Here is an 18,861-nt window from a genome sequence, read left to right as displayed (position 1 = left end):
AGCAGCTGTGTCCCTTCACCAGACAGGGCGGGGTCTGAGCTGGGCCACACACGCCAGGCTGTGTCAGGAAGGGTTTGAGCCATGCTGGCACAGCGAGGTGGTTTTGGTTTTCTTTCTCCCAGATTGAGGTGATTTCTTGAGTTCATTGTGAGGCTTTTATCTTCAGTATAAGTATCTCCATACCTGAAGATAGTTGTCCCTTTATAATAAAAATAAATGATCTTCCTCCTATACCTCCTGCTTCATCCTGAAGAGAATTTCTGGTCCCTTCTTGGTCCTTCTATGGCTAATTCCCATAAAACCTCTATTTTACATGGAATTTCTGGAGCCACTGGATGGCCACGCTCCCTGTGACCCTGACAGCGGGCACCGGGAAGCCACCACGCGGCTGCAGTGGGTTCTGTCTCCCCGTCAGCCTGAGTTTCCGCCTTGGTGCACCCGGGTGCGCCTGTCATTCCTGGCCCACAGTGTGCAGTCCCAGGTGGAAGGGGCAGGAAGGAAAAGCACTTCTGGCCTCAAACAGGTTGATGGGCCACACTGAGCAACGTGACGTCTGGACTGGGGCCCTGGACTGCCTCAGCGGGGCCCTATGGCTGCCTGGAGCCTGAGTGGCTTGCGGCAGTGTAGGGACTCAGCAGCGTCACAGCAAGCACAGGGCTTGCATTGCTGCTGCAGAGGGTGGACGTGGCCTCAGAGCAAGCTGGCCTGGCTGCCGCTGCCACCAAGGCCCAGCCAGGCACTCAGAGGCTCTGCTTGTCCTGCATGCGCTGTGGCCTCTCTGGTCATACCCAGAGTGCGTGAGAGAGTCCCTGTCCCACCTGTAGGTCACAGACTTTGGCCTCCATGCTGCTGTGGCCAGGAAGAGTTCCCTGTGGCTCCCTAGTGCGGCAGGAGGAACATGGACCAGGACATGCTGTTCCTGTCAGGGCCCAGACAGTGCCCCTGGATTTCTTGCTGCCCTGTGTGGCTGGTGGCTGGGTGCTCACCACTTCACCCAGCCCGAGCCTGCTGCAGAGAGGAGGCAGCCTGAGTCAGGGCTAGCACCTGGCCTGCCGGCTGTGAGTGAGCTGGGCACCAGCATGCTTTGCCACTTTTTCAGTTTAGAAAATGCTCTATAAAAATGTAGCTTCTCAGCAGCTTTCCTGAAATGCAGGGTTGACTGGCTTTCTCATCACTGCAGCAGAATGCAGGTCTCCAATCAGTGGGACCTGGTGCAGTCTCCCGTGATCGTGTGTTGTAAAGGACAGGAATTTCTATCAGGTTAACGTTGGGTTTTCCTTGTAATACTGGAAGTAGTACAGATCAAATCTGTTACAAAGTCGAAAGGAAATCTTTATTGTTGTATGTAAATGTATTTGTAGGTAGTGTTTGAGCTACAAGTGCCAGGGCTGGTTTTACTCATTAGTGTTGATGTGATGGGTTTGACCTGGACTTAACCGAGGGCTAAGACTGTTTCCACAGTCCGCTGGCCCCCCGCCGGCCTGGTCATCGCTACAGGCTACACATGGAGAGCCAAGTGGACAGTGACGAGGCCTTGCCCACAGAGGCCCTTGGTTCTGCCGGGCACGCGGGTGAGCGGAGAGGGCGGTCAGTGTCTGGGCAATGCCACCCCATCAGAACACCCTATCCAAGAGGTGATTCTCCTTTCTGCCAGGGCTGCTCTTAGGTCGGCTCCTGTAACATCAGGACAGGGGTCTCTTAAATTCTGTGTTCTTTTCAAGCGAACGATGGGAACTGGCCAACACTGAAACAAAACGTCAGCCCTTCAGTGAAAGCGACACAGATCACCAGTGTGGACTGGAAGGACTCGAGCATGGAGGGGTCTGTCAAGCAGGGGACTGTCTCCAGCCAGCCTGTGCCCTTGTCAGCTCTGGGAGCCCCGGAGAAGCTGGTAGGCCATTGTCGTGACACATGCCCGTAACCATGTCCCTCTTTGCTCTCATTTTCATCAAAGGGTGGGGGGTCATGATGCAGAACACTCCCCTTCGTGTCCAAACTCTATCCAGTCCGAAGGAGTGCGTGCTCCCTAAATACCGGGCAGTGTGCCAGCGCAAAGGCCTTTCAGTCAGGGCTGTCCTGTTGGGGACAGGTGACAGCCCTGCTGTTCTTTATCCCCAGTGTGCCCTGTGCCTGGTCACAAGCCAGTTTGAAGGGTGGCAAGTCCTACTTTGCATTCTCCATGACTGGATGGAAATATGCTTAACTTTTCGAAGGATAACTTTGTTTTTCTCCTTAACATCTAAATTTAGGGCCTCGAGATGGGTAAAATGCCGCCCCCGGCTCCTGGTGTCAGCAAGCAGCTGCCTCTGAGCTATGGGACATACCCCAGTCCTGCGCCCATGGGTCCAGGGTCAACAAACTCCTTGGAAAGGAGGAAGGAAGGCAGCTTGCCTAGGCCCAACGCAGGCCTACCCAATCGGCAGAAACCTGGCCCGCTGCCCGCCGTGGGCAACACCCACCAGCTGGGCTCCTCCCAGCAGATTCAGCAGAGGATTTCTGTGCCTCCAAGCCCCACGTACCCGCCCTCAGGGCCACCTGCATTTCCGGCTGGAGACAGCAAACCCGAACTCCCACTGACTGTGGCCATTAGGCCCTTTCTGGCTGATAAAGGGTCAAGGCCACAGTCCCCCAGGAAAGGACCCCAGACAGTGAATTCAAGTTCCATATACTCTGTGTACCTCCAGCAAGCCACGCCACCTAAGAATTACCAGCCAGCAGCTCACAGCACCATAAATAAGTCAGTTAAAGCAGGTACGGTGGGTTTGTACTCTCCTCTTGGGGCCAGGAAGTTACACTTTTACTTAAGAAAATGTCAGTCTGTATCCTCACACGTGGGCCATGTGCTATTCAGGGTTAAACCTGATTCTTATGTAAGGTGTGGCCGCAGGTGCCAAGTGAGATGGGGGCGACGGGGGAACGCATAGAGTGCTTGTGTCCGAGCGCCCAGGAGCTGCGGCTCCAGGAAGGACGGGACTTTGGAGTGGCCTCTTTCTGCTGCTTCATGGTGACTTGTGCAGGAGCTGTCCCGGGAGCTAGCGGGAGGCTCTGCCTGACCTGCCATAGCTGAGCCAGACCCCTGGGGCGACCATGCAAAGGGCTGTCTGCTGCTTTGGGCGTCTCCACTGGAGCCCTCAAGGGAGAGCAGCCCTGATTTGGGTGAGGGGAAATGGACCCTGGTGGCCAAGGTGCTCCAGGAAGGCAGGCCGGAGAATGGGGCCAGGTTCTATGCCTACCAAGGTCAGTGGTGCTTCTGACCCGGACAGTAGGGCCTGCCCATTGGGTGTGGGCTGGGCTTCCTCAGACGCTCCTGGGCACTTACCGCACTCATAGTCCAGGGGTTCCTGCAGGTGCCTGGCCACCCTATGCCTAGAAGCCTATCGGCTGGGCTCTGGCCCGTGCTGGAGAGCTAGAACCCTTCTCTAGAGCCCCTGGGCCCCCAGGCGGACCCTGCTGTCTGACTCAGCCTGTGTTTCATACTGTTCCATTTAGTCCAAGGGTCAGATGCATGTTCAGAGGTGACATCTTTTTCCTTGGCCAGAAAACAAGGAGGGTAGGTTTGGGACAGGGAAGCCAGTCCACAGCCTTTTAAAGTTTCCTTTTGTAGAAGCCCCGATTCTGGAATCCCAAATGCAAAAATAGTGAAGGTAGACATTCCACCTTCCCAAAGGGTCATTGAGGCTCCTTGAACAAAGGGCTTGTTTGGGGTTTAGATCAGGGCTCACCAGCCAGGCCGTCTCTCTTGTAACAAGGGGTGCTCAGTGACAAGACCTCAGGTCCAGCAAGGTGCTCAAGTTCCTGTCCCCTGTGTCTCCTGCAGTGTATGGGAAACCTGTTCTACCATCTGGCTCAACGTCCCCATCTCCGTTGCCGTTTCTTCATGGTTCTCTTGCCACAAGCACATCGCAGTCCCAGCCGCCTGCAGAAAGTGCTGAGAAGGAGCACGAGCAGGACAGCCCGGCTCCTCCTGGGGATGGCACCGCGGGCACCATGGAGAGCCTGCCCCGGCCACTCAGTCCCACCAAGCTCACGCCCATCGTGCACTCCCCACTGCGCTACCAGAGTGACGCGGACCTGGAGGCTCTGCGCAGGAAGCTGGCCAACGCGCCCCGGCCCCTGAAGAAGCGCAGCTCCATCACGGAGCCTGAGGGCCCCGGTGGGCCCAACATCCAGAAGCTGCTCTACCAGCGCTTCAACACCCTGGCTGGTAGCATGGAGGGCACCCCTTTCTACCAGCCCAGCCCCTCACAGGACTTCACGGGCACACTGGCCGATGTGGACAATGGGAATACCAGCGCCAATGGGAACCTGGGAGAGGCCAGCCCCGCCCAGCCCACAGTCCCTCTCCCCACTGAGTCTGCTCCCGCCTCAGATGCCAACGACAACCAGCTCCCACCCCCTGAGCCAGAGGGGCTCACCTGTCCCCAGCCCACCCGCCAAACAACTGAGCCTGCCGAGGACAGCAACAACAACGTGGCCACGGCCCCTTCCACGGAGCAGGTCCCCAGCCCTGGACCCGAGGCCCCATCTCCAGGGGAAGAGCAAGCCCCTGTGTCACTTCCTCCTGTTGCGCCCCGGCCAGCAGCTTCTACGGTAGGTCTGGTCCTCGGCCATGGCCACCAGTGCCTGTGGAGGCCCTGCCTGTGTTAGCCATGTGCTGGGTGTGGGGGTCTTGGCAGACTGGTCCCCAGCCTCAGTGAGTCAGGCCTGGGAGACAGTGGTTCACACCAAGGGCTCTGCAGGACAGTGCAGGGCTGTGCAGCTCACTCTGCAGGGCTCAGCCAGGGAGGCCCGAGAAGGCTTTCCTGAGGAAGGGAAGCTGCCGCTGGAACCTGGGAGGAGGCGGTGAGGGGCAGAACCTTCTAGACAGAGGCCTCTGGTGGGAGGTCAGTGTTGATGGAGCAGAGAGGGGTTGGGAGTCCTCACAGCTGGTGAGGAGGAGCTGCCCACCTCGGGCTGGATGTAGTCACAAAGTCTGGATGTCGCCCACCTGGCTCCCTGCTCTCCCTCCTGCTCCAGAGGGGCTGGGGCTTCCATCCCAGCCCCTTCTTCTCTCTAAGAAAGGCTCATGGGTGAGTCACCTTTAAATCAAAAGCCTGCTTTTTCTTTACAGAGCAAACGGACCAATCTAAAGAAGCCTAACTCAGAGCGCACAGGACGTGGGCTGCGTGTCCGCTTCAGCCCACTGGCGCTGCTCCTGGATGCTTCCCTGGAAGGAGAGTTCGACTTGGTGCAGAGGATCATCTACGAGGTGAGCTGGGCGGAGCTGCCGCCCCTGTGCTCCCCCCACTCCCCTTTTTGCAGGACGGGGCTCACACACCTTGTGTCCCAGGTGGAAGACCCCAGCAAGCCCAATGACGAAGGGATCACCCCCCTGCACAATGCCGTTTGCGCTGGCCACCACCACATCGTGAGGTTCCTGCTGGACTTCGGTGTCAACGTGAACGCCGCGGACAGCGATGGCTGGTGAGCCCCTCCCACTGTGCAGAAAGGAAACACAGAGTCTAGACCACGGGGCCTGTGGGAAAGTGGGGGCCAGGGTGCCACCTTCCCCTCCGTGCTTTCCAGCATAAGCCCAACTTTGTTCTTTGGAAGCTGTTGATAAAGGCACAGCTATGGTTTGCTCTGGTGGCTGACTGTTAACATGGAAGCTGAGTGGTCTGCAGCCACAACTCACGGCTGTTTGTAAACAGCCAGGTCATCTGTGGGTGGCGATAGGCTTGTGTAAGCCGCTGTGGGGCCCTGTGCTCCTTCCTGTGTAGGCTGTGGCCACCCGGAGGGGCTGTTGCCAACTTCAGGCAGCTGTCTGCTCTGCTGTGTTGGAACACCTGGGTCTTTCACTGGTAAAACAACACGTAACTTTTACCACCATAGCCACTGGAAGGTACACGTCAACAGTGGGCAGTCCCTTCACGCTGTAGTGCGGGAACATCTATATTCCAGGCCGTTTCTCAGGTCCCCCCGCCCCCCCCCAGGAGCTTACAGGAGGAGGTCAGGACAGTTCGTTAGTGGAAGTCACACCCATAGAGACAACACAGAATGAGGGGGCGCTGAGGCTCAGGTGGGCCTGGCTGCCTCCAGCGCCGCCTTCGCCTTCCACCCCTTGCAGGACACCGCTGCACTGCGCCGCCTCCTGCAACAGCGTCCACCTCTGCAAACAGCTGGTGGAGAGCGGTGCTGCCATCTTTGCCTCGACCATCAGCGACATTGAGACCGCTGCGGACAAATGCGAGGAGATGGAGGAGGGCTACATCCAGTGTTCCCAGTTCCTGTATGGTACGTGGGTCCCGGGCCTCCCGCCTGCAGTGTGACGTGCACTGTGCCGCTGCTGGGCTGGGCTTCGCCCGAGCTTAACTTCAGGGCAGCCCGGTCTGTCAGGCAGATGATGTTGCACTGTTTGCAGGCTCGTTCCTGAGGCATGTCTGAAAACCCGTGTTGGCAGAAGCCCCTTCCCTGTCTCTGTGCAAAGGCTGCTCCTCTGGGCTGCGGAGCTGGGTGCGCGGGTGGTGGGCAGCGCAGTCCACATGCCTCCCCTGGGAGGCTCTCGGGACCTGCGGCAGGGGCCAAGGGCATCCAGGGTCAGGCTGGGGCGGTGACAGTGGTGAGTGGGGCTCGTCTGGTCTTAGTGAAGCTGCTGCAGTTGGCTCAGCCACTCGGGGCCGAAGCAGCTGTCTGGGGTGAGCCCATCGTCCCACAAGGGACAGGAACCTGTGGGCCCAGGCCTTGGTTAGACCCTGGAATGGGCACCGCCCCTCGGCTCCACCTGTGAGCACAGAGGTGGTGGAAGGCTGGGGAGACCTGTTTGGGGGACAGTGGCTGCCGCATTGGGAAGGCAGTACCCGGGTCACCAGCATGCCTGGCCTTCCCTGAAACCCCCACGGTGGCTCCTGGGCGTGGACTGGCCCCTTTGCTGCCATGTGCGAGCGCCTCCTGCCCTCTCGGAGCCACTTCTTTAGTCACTGTCTTTGGGAAGTTTGTTCTGGGTGGAGGTTGTTTCACCCTCAGAAATGCCTTTGGGAACAATGTCCCTTTGCCTCTGGACTCAGAACCTCAGTGGCAGTGCTCTCCTGCTGGGGCCTAGAAGACTGTCAACAATAGGCCATGGGCAGTGCTGGGCCTGGCTTCCGACCTCTCAGCCCTCAACCTCACTGGGCCACCCAAGCACAGCAGCATGTCAGTCTGGTCCCACAGCGAGGCTGTCAGCAGCGTCACCCCCAGGGACCTGACCATGTGCTGTCCTGTCCCAGGGGTGCAGGAGAAGCTGGGCGTGATGAACAAGGGAGTGGTGTACGCTCTGTGGGACTACGAGGCCCAGAACAGCGACGAGCTGTCCTTCCACGAAGGAGACGCCATCACCGTCCTGAGGCGCAAGGACGAAAATGAAACCGAGTGGTGGTGGGCTCGGCTGGGGGACCGAGAGGGCTACGTGCCCAAAAACCTGCTGGGGGTGAGGACCCTTTCTCGCTTTCCCAGATCTAACTCGGTGCTGCTGCTTCACTCCTGTCTCTGTACCTGAAATCACACCAGGCAGTGTGGGGCCACATCCTACTGGGGGACCCTGGGCAGGGGACTGCCCTGCTCCACGCCTCAGCACTCTGCAAATTTGCATGTTTGCTGAGTCGGCCCCTGGCTGCTGTCTTGCCCTGTCACAACTCTCTGAAGCCCAGAAAGGTCCTTGCAGGGGGAGGGGTGCGAGTCTGTGGCGGCCCCTGTGGCGTGTCTGGGCTCACACCAGTCCCACAGCCTCCACCGCCTCAGTAGGGGTGGCAAAGCTCTCACTCCGGAAACGGAACACTGTACCTGGCCAGGCACCTGCCTGGGGGGACAGACTGTGACCAGTGCTGTAGGTGGCACCTAGTGCTGTGAGAAGAAGGGGTGCAGACTGGGGTGAGGGTGGTGCAGCCATTAAGGAGTCAGGGAGGGTCTTGGGCTGGCAGTAAACCAGCACTGGGACACCCAGTGTGTCCTCTTCTCATCCTCACTCGTTTTTCTGGCTTCCCAGCTGTATCCTCGGATCAAACCCCGACAGCGAACACTCGCCTGAGCCCGTTGGACACCGCAGGGCCGGCCGTTGCTGAGGAGCCACTGAGCGGGCCCAGGCCCTGCCCCTGCCGGGGAGGTGGGGGCCGAGGAGGCTGTCTCGGTATTAAGACAGCCCCACAGTGTGAAGCCCTGCAGGCTCCAGGTGAGGCTGGGTCTCCACTGTCACCTCCAAGGACTGAATTTTGCCAATTACTGTAAATCCAAATGAATGCCCAGCTTTCTAAACTGCCCCTGCTGACAGTAGAAGTCCTAGACCTAACCCCTGGTTGGTTGCCAACGAAGACGAATGCCCTTACTGACTCACCCCACGGCTGCCCCTCATTCTCCACGCCACTCACCCAACAGGGAGACTGTGCAGCTGCTGTGGGGTCACTACCCCACAGGAGCCTTGCCGTCCGTTACTGCACGTCACAGAAACCCACCATCCTGTCCCCCTCCACACCCAAGTTTCTCCCTTCCATTACCAAAGGAGGCCTGTAGGGAAACTCCTGTCCAGTGGTGGTCCTGGTGTGGGACTCCACTTCCTGTTCCAGCCGGTGGTGCTGGGCTAGACTTCCAAGCCCCTGGGCATGAGGGCCCTTAAGACCAAGCGGCCGGTGGCCAGGAGCCTCAGCACAGCACTGTCCCCTCCTGTGTTCCCAGCTGCCTTCTTGCAGCCTGTTGCTGCCCAGGTGATTCTTAACCCCTCACAGGGCTGACACTGCTCCGAGCGCAGGCAGATCCTGTGGCCCTCAGGCCAAGGAGCCTGAGGCTGGGCATTCAGAGTGGCCCAGGCACAGGGGCTCCTGCTGCACGTCAGGAGGGGCAGCTGTGGGGCACGAGGGTGGGGCTCAGCCTCCCCAGTCTGGGCCAGCCGGAATGCAGTGACCTCTGTCCCCTTTCCGTACTTAAGAGCAAGGAGGGCCCCCCCAACGTTGGTTGTACGTACAGGCTTTTATACACCAGAAGCATTTTTGACTAGACCATTCAAGACTACCAGAATGACATTGGAGACATTTTTTCTCTCATTAAAGTCCAGGCCCGTAGGCTTTATTTTCCGTGTACGAGTCTGTATACTTAGTGTAAGTGTGTGTGTGTGTGTGTGTGTGCAGCTGTTGCTGTAGTTGACCCCCTTTAAGCACTGACCATACACAGTGGTGACGACGGAAGTGCACGCCCACTGGGGCAGCCCTGCCGCTGCCGCCACCGTGCGAACATGCACAATAAGCCGCTGTGGGGTCGTGTGTTCTGCCCCTGGGACGGGTCTCTGCACGCAGTGAGGCGAGGCCTGGTTCGTATTTCCAAAATAGGTTTTAATCAAGATGTATATACAAATGTTGTACAATTATTTTAATAAAGTGAAATGGTAAGTGAAAAATACAAAACACAAAGCTGGCTCCTTCCCCATAGTGAAGTATCAAAGGCTTGTTCGTAGCCCCAAAGTAGTGCAGCGGGAACGAGTCTGTGGGCGGGGCCGGGCAGGCTGCAGAGCAGACCGCCCGAGTGCCCACTCCCCAGACCGTCCTTGTGGAAGGGTTAATGAAACGAGGGGCCAGAACCTGCTAGTAAACCTGGCACTCATAAAAACATGATAGGGATTATGTTAAAAACAGTTCAGCAGTAGTGTAGCTGGGTCTCTCCCACCCCAAGTAAGTGTCAACAAAAGACAGGTTCTAAAGCGGGAGCTGTTCAGAGCGTTAATGAACAGTGTACGTGTTGCACTAGGTAAGCGAGCACGTCTCCTCCTCCAAAGTCGCACTGTCTTCCCGGCATGTGGGGCGTCAGGGAGCACAGAGTTGGCTCCGCCCTTCCGAGCAGACAGGCCAGTCCAAGCACAGTTACTGGTCCCGAGATTCGTAGAGGAGCTTGGCGGCCTGCAAGGTAACCAGAACAGAAATGTGATAGACCGTGTGCCTGGTTGGAGCTGAGGTGGACATCTCCCCAGCTGGGTGGGAGGCAGGGCTCGCCCTGGGGAAGGTGGGCCTGCTTTCAGCAGGAGGGGCCGGCCTCCTGCCCACCCGGGAGCCTCAGTACCTTGTGCATGGCTGCCAGCCAGGCCATGGACTGCCTCCTGCTGGTGTTTGCATCTTCTCCTGCAGTCAGCTTCAGCTGTGTCACACTCTCTGACCCCGGTGCTGAGTACTGCAGGGACATGCCTGTGGCCCGCGTGTTGCCTCCTAAGGAAGGGAACGGGTAAACAGGCTCGGCTGCCACCGGCCTGGGTGTGGGGCCCGGGGCCCATGCTTGGGAGGCACCCAGTGAAAATGAGCTTATCGGGCCTTCTGGTAGACACCCAACCTCAAGTTCACAGGATGGGAAAGGGAGTCTCCTGGCCTGGAGGCTCTGGGACAAACAAATCACGTTATACCACCGAGAGCCAGGAGAGAAACGCAGCTGTACCTCCTGGGTGTGGGGTTCCTGCCACCGGGAAGACCAACAAGGCAGCTCTGGGCTCCAGCTGCACCTGCCTGCACCTTGGCAGAGGCCAGGCGGTCACTGCCACCTGCACCGAGAACCAGGGGCACAGCCGAGGAGCCTGACCATGCACGCAAGAGGCTTAGCACCACAGAAGCAGAAGTGCCACCACCCAGGTCACCATCCCAGGGGGCCGGCCACCAACCCAGACACTCAGCTCCTGCCGAGGTGCCACATGGAGGATGGGCCTGCTGGGACACCACCCATCTCGGCCGGGGACCAGGTGCTCAATGACAACACACTTCCAACACCGGCTGTGAGAGCCACTGCTCAGGTCAGAGGGCAGCGACGGTCAGGAAAGCCTCGTAGAGAGCAGGCCCCACAGCACTGGCTTGGTGACAGAAGACAGGACCCTCTGTGTGAGCAGGAATCACCTTTTGGTGCCACACACCAGTGGAGGGAGCGCACTCTGGCTGAGAGGCCTGCCCAACCCGAAGCGACAGCTATGGAGTGCCGTCCCCCAGGGCCCAGAGGGCCTCCTGAACTCCCGGCCCCAGCCTCATTGCTGCTTCTGTGTCAGGCTGGCTTGTCCTTGACTGGGCTCCATGCAGGAGTCCCCCATGCTCTGCCCACCTGTAAGGTTTATTGGCACACGGCTCCGTCTCCTCCCGCCGCTTACATACTTTGCAACAGCCTGTCTGGCCAGCAAAGTCAAATACAGTTACTTGGGCCGCTCCTGTTCCTAAAACCATAGGATACCATGGTGGGGTTTATGGTTCTAAGAAAGCTTTTGGCAGAGCAGGGCTCACCGGGCTCCCTAAAGCAAAAGGAGCTGTGCAGCGCCAGAAGCCCCTGCCCAGGGTCCTGCCTGGAAAAGAGCAGAGGCTTCTGGAGGCCGGCTGGGGTGGTGACCTGGCTGCCTCCCTCGCCTTGGGCTCCAAGGAGGCAGGCAGAGGGCCACCTGGGCTGACCCCCAGCCTCTGCATCAGGGCCTATTTAACTGCCAGCCTGCATGGGCAACCAAGGGGACAGGGGTGCCAGAATGCTAGCCAAGCCGGCTGCCTCCGGACAGAGTTGGGGAGCCCGGGAGGCTGCAGATCTGGACGAGTGCAGGGGGCTGGCCTCAGGGCAGGAGCGTGCTTTGAGGGCCACCTCTGCCCCGCTCCCCAACACCCTGGACTTGCTGCTCAGGGACAGCAGCACAGAGAAGGCACTGTGAACAGTGAGCGACGCTCACTTTCTGGTCAGTGAAAAGACAAACGCGTCTTCCGCTGGGGTCTTTTCACTCACGTGGGATGCTAGTGTCTCGGACCCAGTCCTCTTTCAAACCAACCCGAAGGCCTGAGGCAGTGTTTCAGGAGGCCCTTGGCGGGACCCCCCACCGCCACCTGGCAGAAGCAGAGAGGGGGTGCAGGGCCCACAGCATGCTGGAAAGAGTGAGGCTGACCTCCGGAAGTGGGCTGCCCCCACCCCCCCCACCGGAGGCTGGTGTGAGCGTGCATGTCTTTCTCTAGTCGGGAAGGCAGGCAGGAAGGAGAGGAGGACAGTCAAAGCCCATCAGAAAACAGGAAGCAAGACTGGTAAGTCCCGTGGGCTGCCAGTGGAAAGATGGCCACGGAGGCCCAGGAACTCGGCTGGCGCAGGCCCCTGACCGGTGCTGAGAGGGCCCAGCAGCTACACTCCAGCCCCTCTGGCAGCCCCAGGGGTGCCAGCCGCATGTGGGAGAGCCCCTGTATGACCTGTGCGGGCGAACCTTCCCCAGTGTACATGTAAGGCCCCCTGTCCATCTGGCGAGCTCCTAAAGCCACATAGTGAAGCCAGTCCACCGAGGACGACAGGCCGAGCACCCGGCACAGGCCGGCTGGCTCCTGGCCTCCTGTTTAGTCCAGGGCAGGTGCACTCACCTGCAGGTGGGGAGCCTTCCGTGAAAGTCTGCACAGTTGAGATGTGTGCGATCTCGACCTCGTGGTGGCTGTCCCCGTCCAGCAGCAGGAACCTGTTGGACAGAGGCGCCCACACGTATTACCCGCAGGCCCCAGGGGACAAGCTGCCAGGGCCAGGTGGACTCTGCCTCTTACCTCTGGTTGCTGGAGAGACGACAAACCATTGTCTCTGACTTCTCCGAGTTTCCGAATGTTACCAGGAAGGTGGCTCCTTGGGGCACAGACACAAGCCTGAGCACACAGCCAGCCCCTTCCCCAGTCACCACTCCCGCCAGGCGCAGAGTGCAGGACATAACAGCCGAGCTCCAGGACCCCTCACTGGGGCAGGAAGGCCCTGTGTCAGAGGCTTGCCTTGGAAGCGCCAGTCACCATGTCCTTCACAGAAAGGCGCAGGGGACCCCATCCCAGAGGCCTGGCTCAGAGCACTGACCCTCCACCCATGCACTGTAGGAGCCGCCAGGCCAAGACCCAAGTACAGGGGCAGGCTCATGCCTGCCCCCCCACCCCCTCAAGGAGAAACAGCAGGGCAGGAAGGCCAGCTGCCCAAGGCCCCAGGACCCTGTGCAGGCCTGCAGGTCCCACCCGGTGAACCTCCAAGCTAGTGGCCCCACGCCCAGCAAAGTCAGACCGATGTTTTAGGAGGGGAGCTGGCTCCACACCTGCTCCTGCAGGAGCCTAGGAGATGGAGGGCGAGCCAGCCTTGCGGAGAGGCGACCGCAGACACAGCCAGCCAGGGTCTGCGTCACCGCTGCCCATCAGGCCACTTACCGCTCTGCAGCACCCTGAGTTGCTTGTCGTAGAACTCAGCCTCCTTGCGGGACACCAGGGCGCAGGCGAGGCACTGCCGCACGGGGTCCACGAAGCACATGCGCGGCAACGCCACCTTCTGGCCACAGCATTTGTCGCAGAAGCACTTCCCACAGCGGCGGCAGTGGTGCTGGGGGGCAGGCAGCAGTGAGTAGGGGACACAGGCACCTCTCCACAGGGGCCCAGGGCCCTGCTGCTCAGGGCCAACACGCCCACCTCTGCTCTGCACCCCATTCTTGCTCAAAGCAGGGCGCTGACCCAGCCAGCCCCCGGCAAGGTCATGGGTGCGTAGGCTGCACTCTGGCTCCTGAGCTCTTAGGCAGGTAGCCCAGGAAGAGAGGACGTCTGTCTGGGCCCCTCCTGCCGATGGCCTCAGCTCACCTTTCTGGTGAGAAAGTCAAACTTGGCATCACACTGCATACATCTTGGGCACTAGAAGAGAGGGGACAAGCATCAGAAGACACGCTGAGGATGCTGGCATTCGGGCCAGTGGCCCTGCTTGCAGTGGGCCCACACTGGAGTCCAGTGGAGCCCGGTAGGCAGGCACTCCCTGCGGGCGGCAGGCAGTGCAACCTCGGTGGAAGGATGGCTGTCAGGGCTGGGCCTCGTCAGGCCTCACCCCACAGCCCAGCACCAGGTGCCAAGTCTGAGCTTTGCAAGATACCGTGACCCATGTCCTGTCCTTTCCTCTCTGCTCTTCAGCTGCTCAGTTCTGGACGTGGGCAGGGGTCTGGCCCACCCGGCCCTTCCAGAACCACCTGCAGCACTCCCACTGACCTCAGGCACAGCTTGTCTGCCCACCTCACTGCTGCTGCTGCTTGTGCGCAGCCCCGCCCGTCCCCCTTTAAGGCCTCAGTGTGACAAAGGAACACCCTCCCACTGGCTGGTCCCCATAGACTGTTTCTTAGGTTCCTCAAAAATAAATGCTGTAAGTCGTAAAAGTCAGTTTTTTTTTTAAATACATGGATTGATGTATCTTTACTGAGAGACCGTCCTTTTTAAAGAGTAAAAGGCGTGACTCCGACAAACACAAAATGAGCCTTCTCTCCCGAGTAATCCCTGAGGGGCCCACTGGGGTGTTGCACACCCAGCTCCCGGGGACCTGGTGCAGACTGGGCAGGTGTCCGCATCCCAGTCAGCTCTCCACAACGCACAGGCGTCACGGCTCAGAGCATGGCAGGGGCATATCCCAGGAACTCGGTGGGGATCCTTGGGTCCCCAGGACCCCCGCTGTAGCCTCCTGGCATCAGTCCCTGGGCAGCAGAGGACTGTGGGGCCCTTCAGGACGCGAACTCGCCTGTGCTGAGACTCCCCTCTAGTGTTTTGGGAAGTGTTCTTCAGAGAACCCCCTTTCCACGTGACTTGGCTAAGACAGATGCCACTCTGCACCTAGGACAAGGCCAGACAGACTCTCCCACTCTCCACCTGGCTGCACTGAGTCCCCACACACCCAACTCATCAGGCTCCAGTCAGCTCCTTCCTACAAACCCCTGAGCTGTGACCACCTTGGCCCAAGATGCTGACCTGGGGACGATGCGGCCCCTGATCCGTTGTCGGGGCACAGCACTGCACCCCCACTTGCTCTCCTCTGCCTGACCTTGGAGCCCTTGTAGGTCAGGGTGGCAGTGCCCCCCTGCAGCAGTGGGCACAATCCCCCACCCCCCACCCCACCCCCAGCCCCTGCAAGGAGCCTGGAGAATGAAATACGCACTGTCGTCTGGATTTGCTGTTTATTTGACCCACTTGCATGCTCTTTCCCCCAGCTCTGTGCCACCCTGTCATCATCGTGGGAGATGCCCAGTGTGGAGGATGGGAAGAAAAGGGTGCATAGCTGAGTGGGTGGGTTTTAAGGATAACAGTGTTTTGGATCCTTGCGACCAGTCCTCAGGGCATGTGTGCAGACAGCGGCCCCCATGGGCACTTTGATGGCAGTCTGTCTCACAGCCCCCAGACCATCCCCAGGCCCCTTCTGCCCAGGCATGTGCCCAGACTGGGAATTGAACCACCAGCCTCCCTGCTCCACAAGCGCCTGGGGGCACAGGCCGCATAACCCTCTGGGTTCACACTAGAGAAGCGATCCCCAGTTCCTTCTGGCACAGGAACCCCTCAAGCTGAAAGCTGTTGAAACAGGACAGTAAGAAGCCGGGAAAATTCCTGGGCGAGTGGAAACACGAGCAAATTAAACAGAGCCAAACAACCTGAGCAAATGACAGCCAGCTGGGGAACCACAGACCTTATCTCCCCTGACCAAGGACACTGAGAGCAAATGATTTACGCCTCCCCCCCTCCCCCACCACAGAATACGCAGCCTCCCTGGCCATGAACCACAGGTGTCTGGGAAGAGAGGAATGCGGATGAACAGGAGCGACAGCAGGAACAAAGCTGCGTGACTCCCTGTTGGGCCCCCTCCCCTTACTCCCAAGAGAAACAGCGTGTCCGTGCTCCCCTAGGAATTTCCCCTCCCAAATACCAGTGTTTCCTCTACGTAACTTGCTTCGGAAAGCTCAGGGGAAGGTGGGCGTCAAGGTTTTCCCTGAGAGGCCGCTACCTTCTCAGACTGCTGGCCTCTGAGATTAATAAAAGTGCAATTAGAATCCGGTCCCTGCCCCAGCTGGGGTGGCTCAGTGGATTGAGCGCTGGCCTGCGAACCAGAGGGTCACTGGTTTGATTGGCGGTCAGGGCACATGCCTGGGGGTTTGCAGGCCAGGTCCTCGGTGGGGGGTGCATGAGAGGCAACCACACATTGATGTTTCTCTCCCTGTCTTTCTCCCTTCCCCTTTCTCTAAAAATAAATAAAATCTTTAAAAAAAAAAAAATTCAGTCCCTGGCTCGGCTTTTTGTCTGAGCAGTGACCGGCAGCAGGGGGCCCCCGCAGCCGGTTACCCTACAGTTTCACTATGCACTCAGGCAGACACCCCCCCAAAATTCCCAACATTTTCAGAGATGTCCCCATGTGCCCAAGCCAGTGGCCTGACCCAGGGTCAGGCACCTTGTGGCATGGCTGGCCTCGGACTGGCCCAGGAAGGCAGAGCCACGTGACAAATGGGGCGCGAACATGAAGCTCTGACAGGGACACTGGTCTGTGCCCCTCCGGCCACGCTCCACCAAACTCCGCCACCCAGTCCACACCACCACAGACAACCTACTTCTCCCAAGTGGGCATCTCCATGCAGGGTCACTGCCCCGCACACCGCGGCCCTGCTGTCCCCCAAACACTGAAGAGGCGAGCATGCAGCCTGTGCCCTACACCGCCGCCCCCCCCCCCCCCCCCCCCCCCCCGAGCAGCACCCGCCATCCTTCCTTCCCTCGGACAGGGGAGTGAAACTTCTGTGGAGGAGGGGCAGGCCACACTGATCCAAGCATTTCAATCCAACAAACAGTTTCTCAAGAGTTTTCCAGACAGCCTGGGCAGGGCTCCAGCCACACCCCACCCCAGCAAGGACTTCCACCAGGAAGGCAGGGACCGAGCAGGGCAGGCAGAGGGAATGAGCACAGTCAGGGCTGGGATCCGCGCCCCGGGGACCTGGCTTCTGCAGCTGCAAGGCTGCTCGGCAGAGCCAGTCAGAGAGAACTCCTGGGGGTTGGGGGGGGGTGTGGGAAGATACCGACACACACTGGGCCGGCCTGCAGGACACCCCCTGGGTGGCGCCCATCTATCCCTGCTGAGGCTGCAGCCCCTCCCCCATGATGGAAGAGAGCAATTGGCCTCCTTATTTTGATGTCCTGATAGTGACATCTGCCCGCTCCCTCCCTGTGGCTGTCAGGTGAACTCTGGGACACACACTCGTGAGAACAGTCACGTCTGCCATTTTTCCCTTCAATTATCCTTTACCAGCGGAACCGGGGAAACACTCCAGGAAAGGCACGTTCTGTGAGTTCAGACCACTGGCAATGCAGGAGAGAAAGGGCACGCCAGGGTGACCAGAAAGCCAGGGGCCTGGCTGGTTCAGGGACCACCCACTCCCCGTCACCACCCTGGCAGCCTGGGCCACTCCCATCCTCCCTGTGCACTGGCCTCTCAACTCTCAAAACAGCAAGTGCCACCTACTGCCAGGACTCCTGGAAGCAAGAGAGGGGGCGGAGGTGACCTCAGGCGGAGGTGCCCCCACCAGCTGCCCCCACTTCACCGCCCACTGCTTTAAAAGCACCTGATTTCACTCCTCTGCAGAAGGCTGGCCGCAGTAGTGGACTTGGGCTGGGGGAGAGGGCTCCAAGGCAAAGCACTCTCAAAGGTCTCCACCCTCTGAAGGTTTCACTCACGTGTGGGATGATAAACAGAATACGACGCGCAAAGACGCACGCACAGAACTCCTCAACACGAACAACAAAAGGGCGGTTACCAGACTGGGGGGGGGGGCGGGGCGCCAGAGAGGGTACAGGGAGTCAAATTCACGTGAGGATGCGGGAAGGGGACTAGACTTTGGAGGTCAGTGCACAGTGGCGTACAGAGCGTCCCGTTACAAAGCTGTACTCCCAGAATGTATACAATGTTCTCAACCGAAGTTACCCCAACACGTTTAACTTGAAAAGTCAAGGCACTTTGATGTCTTTTAAACACATCTGATTTACAGGAATGCGTGCGGTCCTTCTGCCGGCATCCTTCTGCCAGGCTTCATCGCTGGCAGATGACTGGCAGACGGGCTGGAGTCCAAACCCCTAGCGCCACACCAAAGAGCCTTCGGAAGGTGCCGCACCCACCCGCCAGCAGGGCAGCTCCCGCCTCCCCGCCCAAAGCCCCGCACCCAGCGTGCTCCTGCCCCTCCCAGCAGGCGCAGCACCCGGGGAACGACACGCTTTTGCTCCCCAGCAGGGGAGTGGGTGCAAACGCCCCTCGCGCCCCGCGCCAGGCCAAGAAATAACTCGGGGCTCCACTCCCCGGGGGATACGGGGCTGCAACTGGGCTTCCATCGCCCCGCCCCAGCTGCCCAACCTGGAATTCACAGATGACCTCCAGTGGGCAAAGCCCGGGACACGTCAGGAATGGAGGGCCGTGCGAGGGACACCGAAACTTGGCGGCGGGGGCAGAGGGAAGGGGACTCTGAGCGTCCGGAGAGAAGGAACCAGGCAGAAGGCGGGGTGCCCAAGGCACCGGGAGGGGTGGAGCGCGCGGTCAGAGGAGCCCTGGGGCCACCCAAGGGCGCGAGGCAGGGTGCTCGAGGGCAGCCCCGAGGGAACGGGGAGGATGGCAGGGGCCAGAGGAGGGGCGTCGGGGAGGCGAGGCGGGCACGGGGAGCATTTGAGGTGTGCGGACGGTGATCCGAGGTGAGGACTGGGGCCCTGGGGCGTGGACGGGGTTCCGGGGCGGCAGACTCGCGACCAGCGTGCGGGCCGGGGTCTGCGGCGCCCAGACGCGGACAGGGGGCTGGCCGTGACCTACCTCCTTGTCCGGGACCCACGGCGGCTCCTCAAGGCCGAACGGGCTGCCGAAGGCGCGGTGCTCGGGCACCATGCGCAGGCCGCTGGGCGAACGCACCAGCTTCTTCGCGTCGCGGCGGGCGGCCACCTCGGAGGACATGACGCCGCCGTTGCGCTCGCGTACCGCTCTCACACCGCCCTAGCCCGGCCAATAGCCCCGCCCCGACCTCGCGGCTGACAGCTCCCGCTTCCAATAGGCACGTTCGTACTGGAGCTCAGACCAATGGGAGTCCTGCATCCGCCCTGTCGTTGCTCTCTCCAA

The 18,861-nt window shown here is 59.9% G+C and overlaps 2 protein-coding genes across 7 annotated transcripts in view; one reads left to right on the top strand and one right to left on the bottom strand.

The window, feature by feature from the left end:
- PPP1R13B (protein phosphatase 1 regulatory subunit 13B) overlaps positions 1 to 9,072 on the top strand; it is a 78,349-nt gene extending 69,277 nt beyond the window's left edge. For all 6 annotated transcript variants that reach the window (XM_053928577.1, XM_053928576.1, XM_053928575.1 and 3 more), the window contains 8 exons: positions 1,722 to 1,891; positions 2,250 to 2,751; positions 3,818 to 4,590; positions 5,111 to 5,248; positions 5,330 to 5,463; positions 6,107 to 6,273; positions 7,245 to 7,444; positions 8,000 to 9,072. In XM_053928577.1, coding sequence (XP_053784552.1) covers positions 1,722 to 1,891; positions 2,250 to 2,751; positions 3,818 to 4,590; positions 5,111 to 5,248; positions 5,330 to 5,463; positions 6,107 to 6,273; positions 7,245 to 7,444; positions 8,000 to 8,041 — 2,126 coding nt within the window. In that variant the 3' untranslated portion in view covers positions 8,042 to 9,072. The remainder of the gene's footprint in view (positions 1 to 1,721; positions 1,892 to 2,249; positions 2,752 to 3,817; positions 4,591 to 5,110; positions 5,249 to 5,329; positions 5,464 to 6,106; positions 6,274 to 7,244; positions 7,445 to 7,999) is intronic.
- Positions 9,073 to 9,311: 239 nt separating this feature from the next.
- On the bottom strand, positions 9,312 to 18,761 carry ZFYVE21 (zinc finger FYVE-type containing 21). The gene is made up of 7 exons (XM_024567638.3): positions 18,562 to 18,761; positions 13,566 to 13,616; positions 13,146 to 13,314; positions 12,513 to 12,588; positions 12,339 to 12,430; positions 10,054 to 10,196; positions 9,312 to 9,893 (listed from the first exon to the last, which is right to left on the bottom strand). The coding sequence occupies exons 1-7, from the start codon at positions 18,697 to 18,699 to the stop codon at positions 9,858 to 9,860; spliced, it is 705 nt and encodes a 234-aa protein (XP_024423406.2). The 5' UTR covers positions 18,700 to 18,761; the 3' UTR covers positions 9,312 to 9,857.
- Between the last annotated feature and the right edge of the window lie 100 nt (positions 18,762 to 18,861).

Source organism: Desmodus rotundus, chromosome 7, assembly GCF_022682495.2.
Source record: "Desmodus rotundus isolate HL8 chromosome 7, HLdesRot8A.1, whole genome shotgun sequence".
In the NCBI taxonomy this organism is placed as follows: Eukaryota; Metazoa; Chordata; class Mammalia; order Chiroptera; family Phyllostomidae; genus Desmodus; species Desmodus rotundus.
The sequence above is the reverse complement of the archived record's forward strand: the minus strand, read 5'-3'. Positions and strand labels throughout refer to the sequence as shown.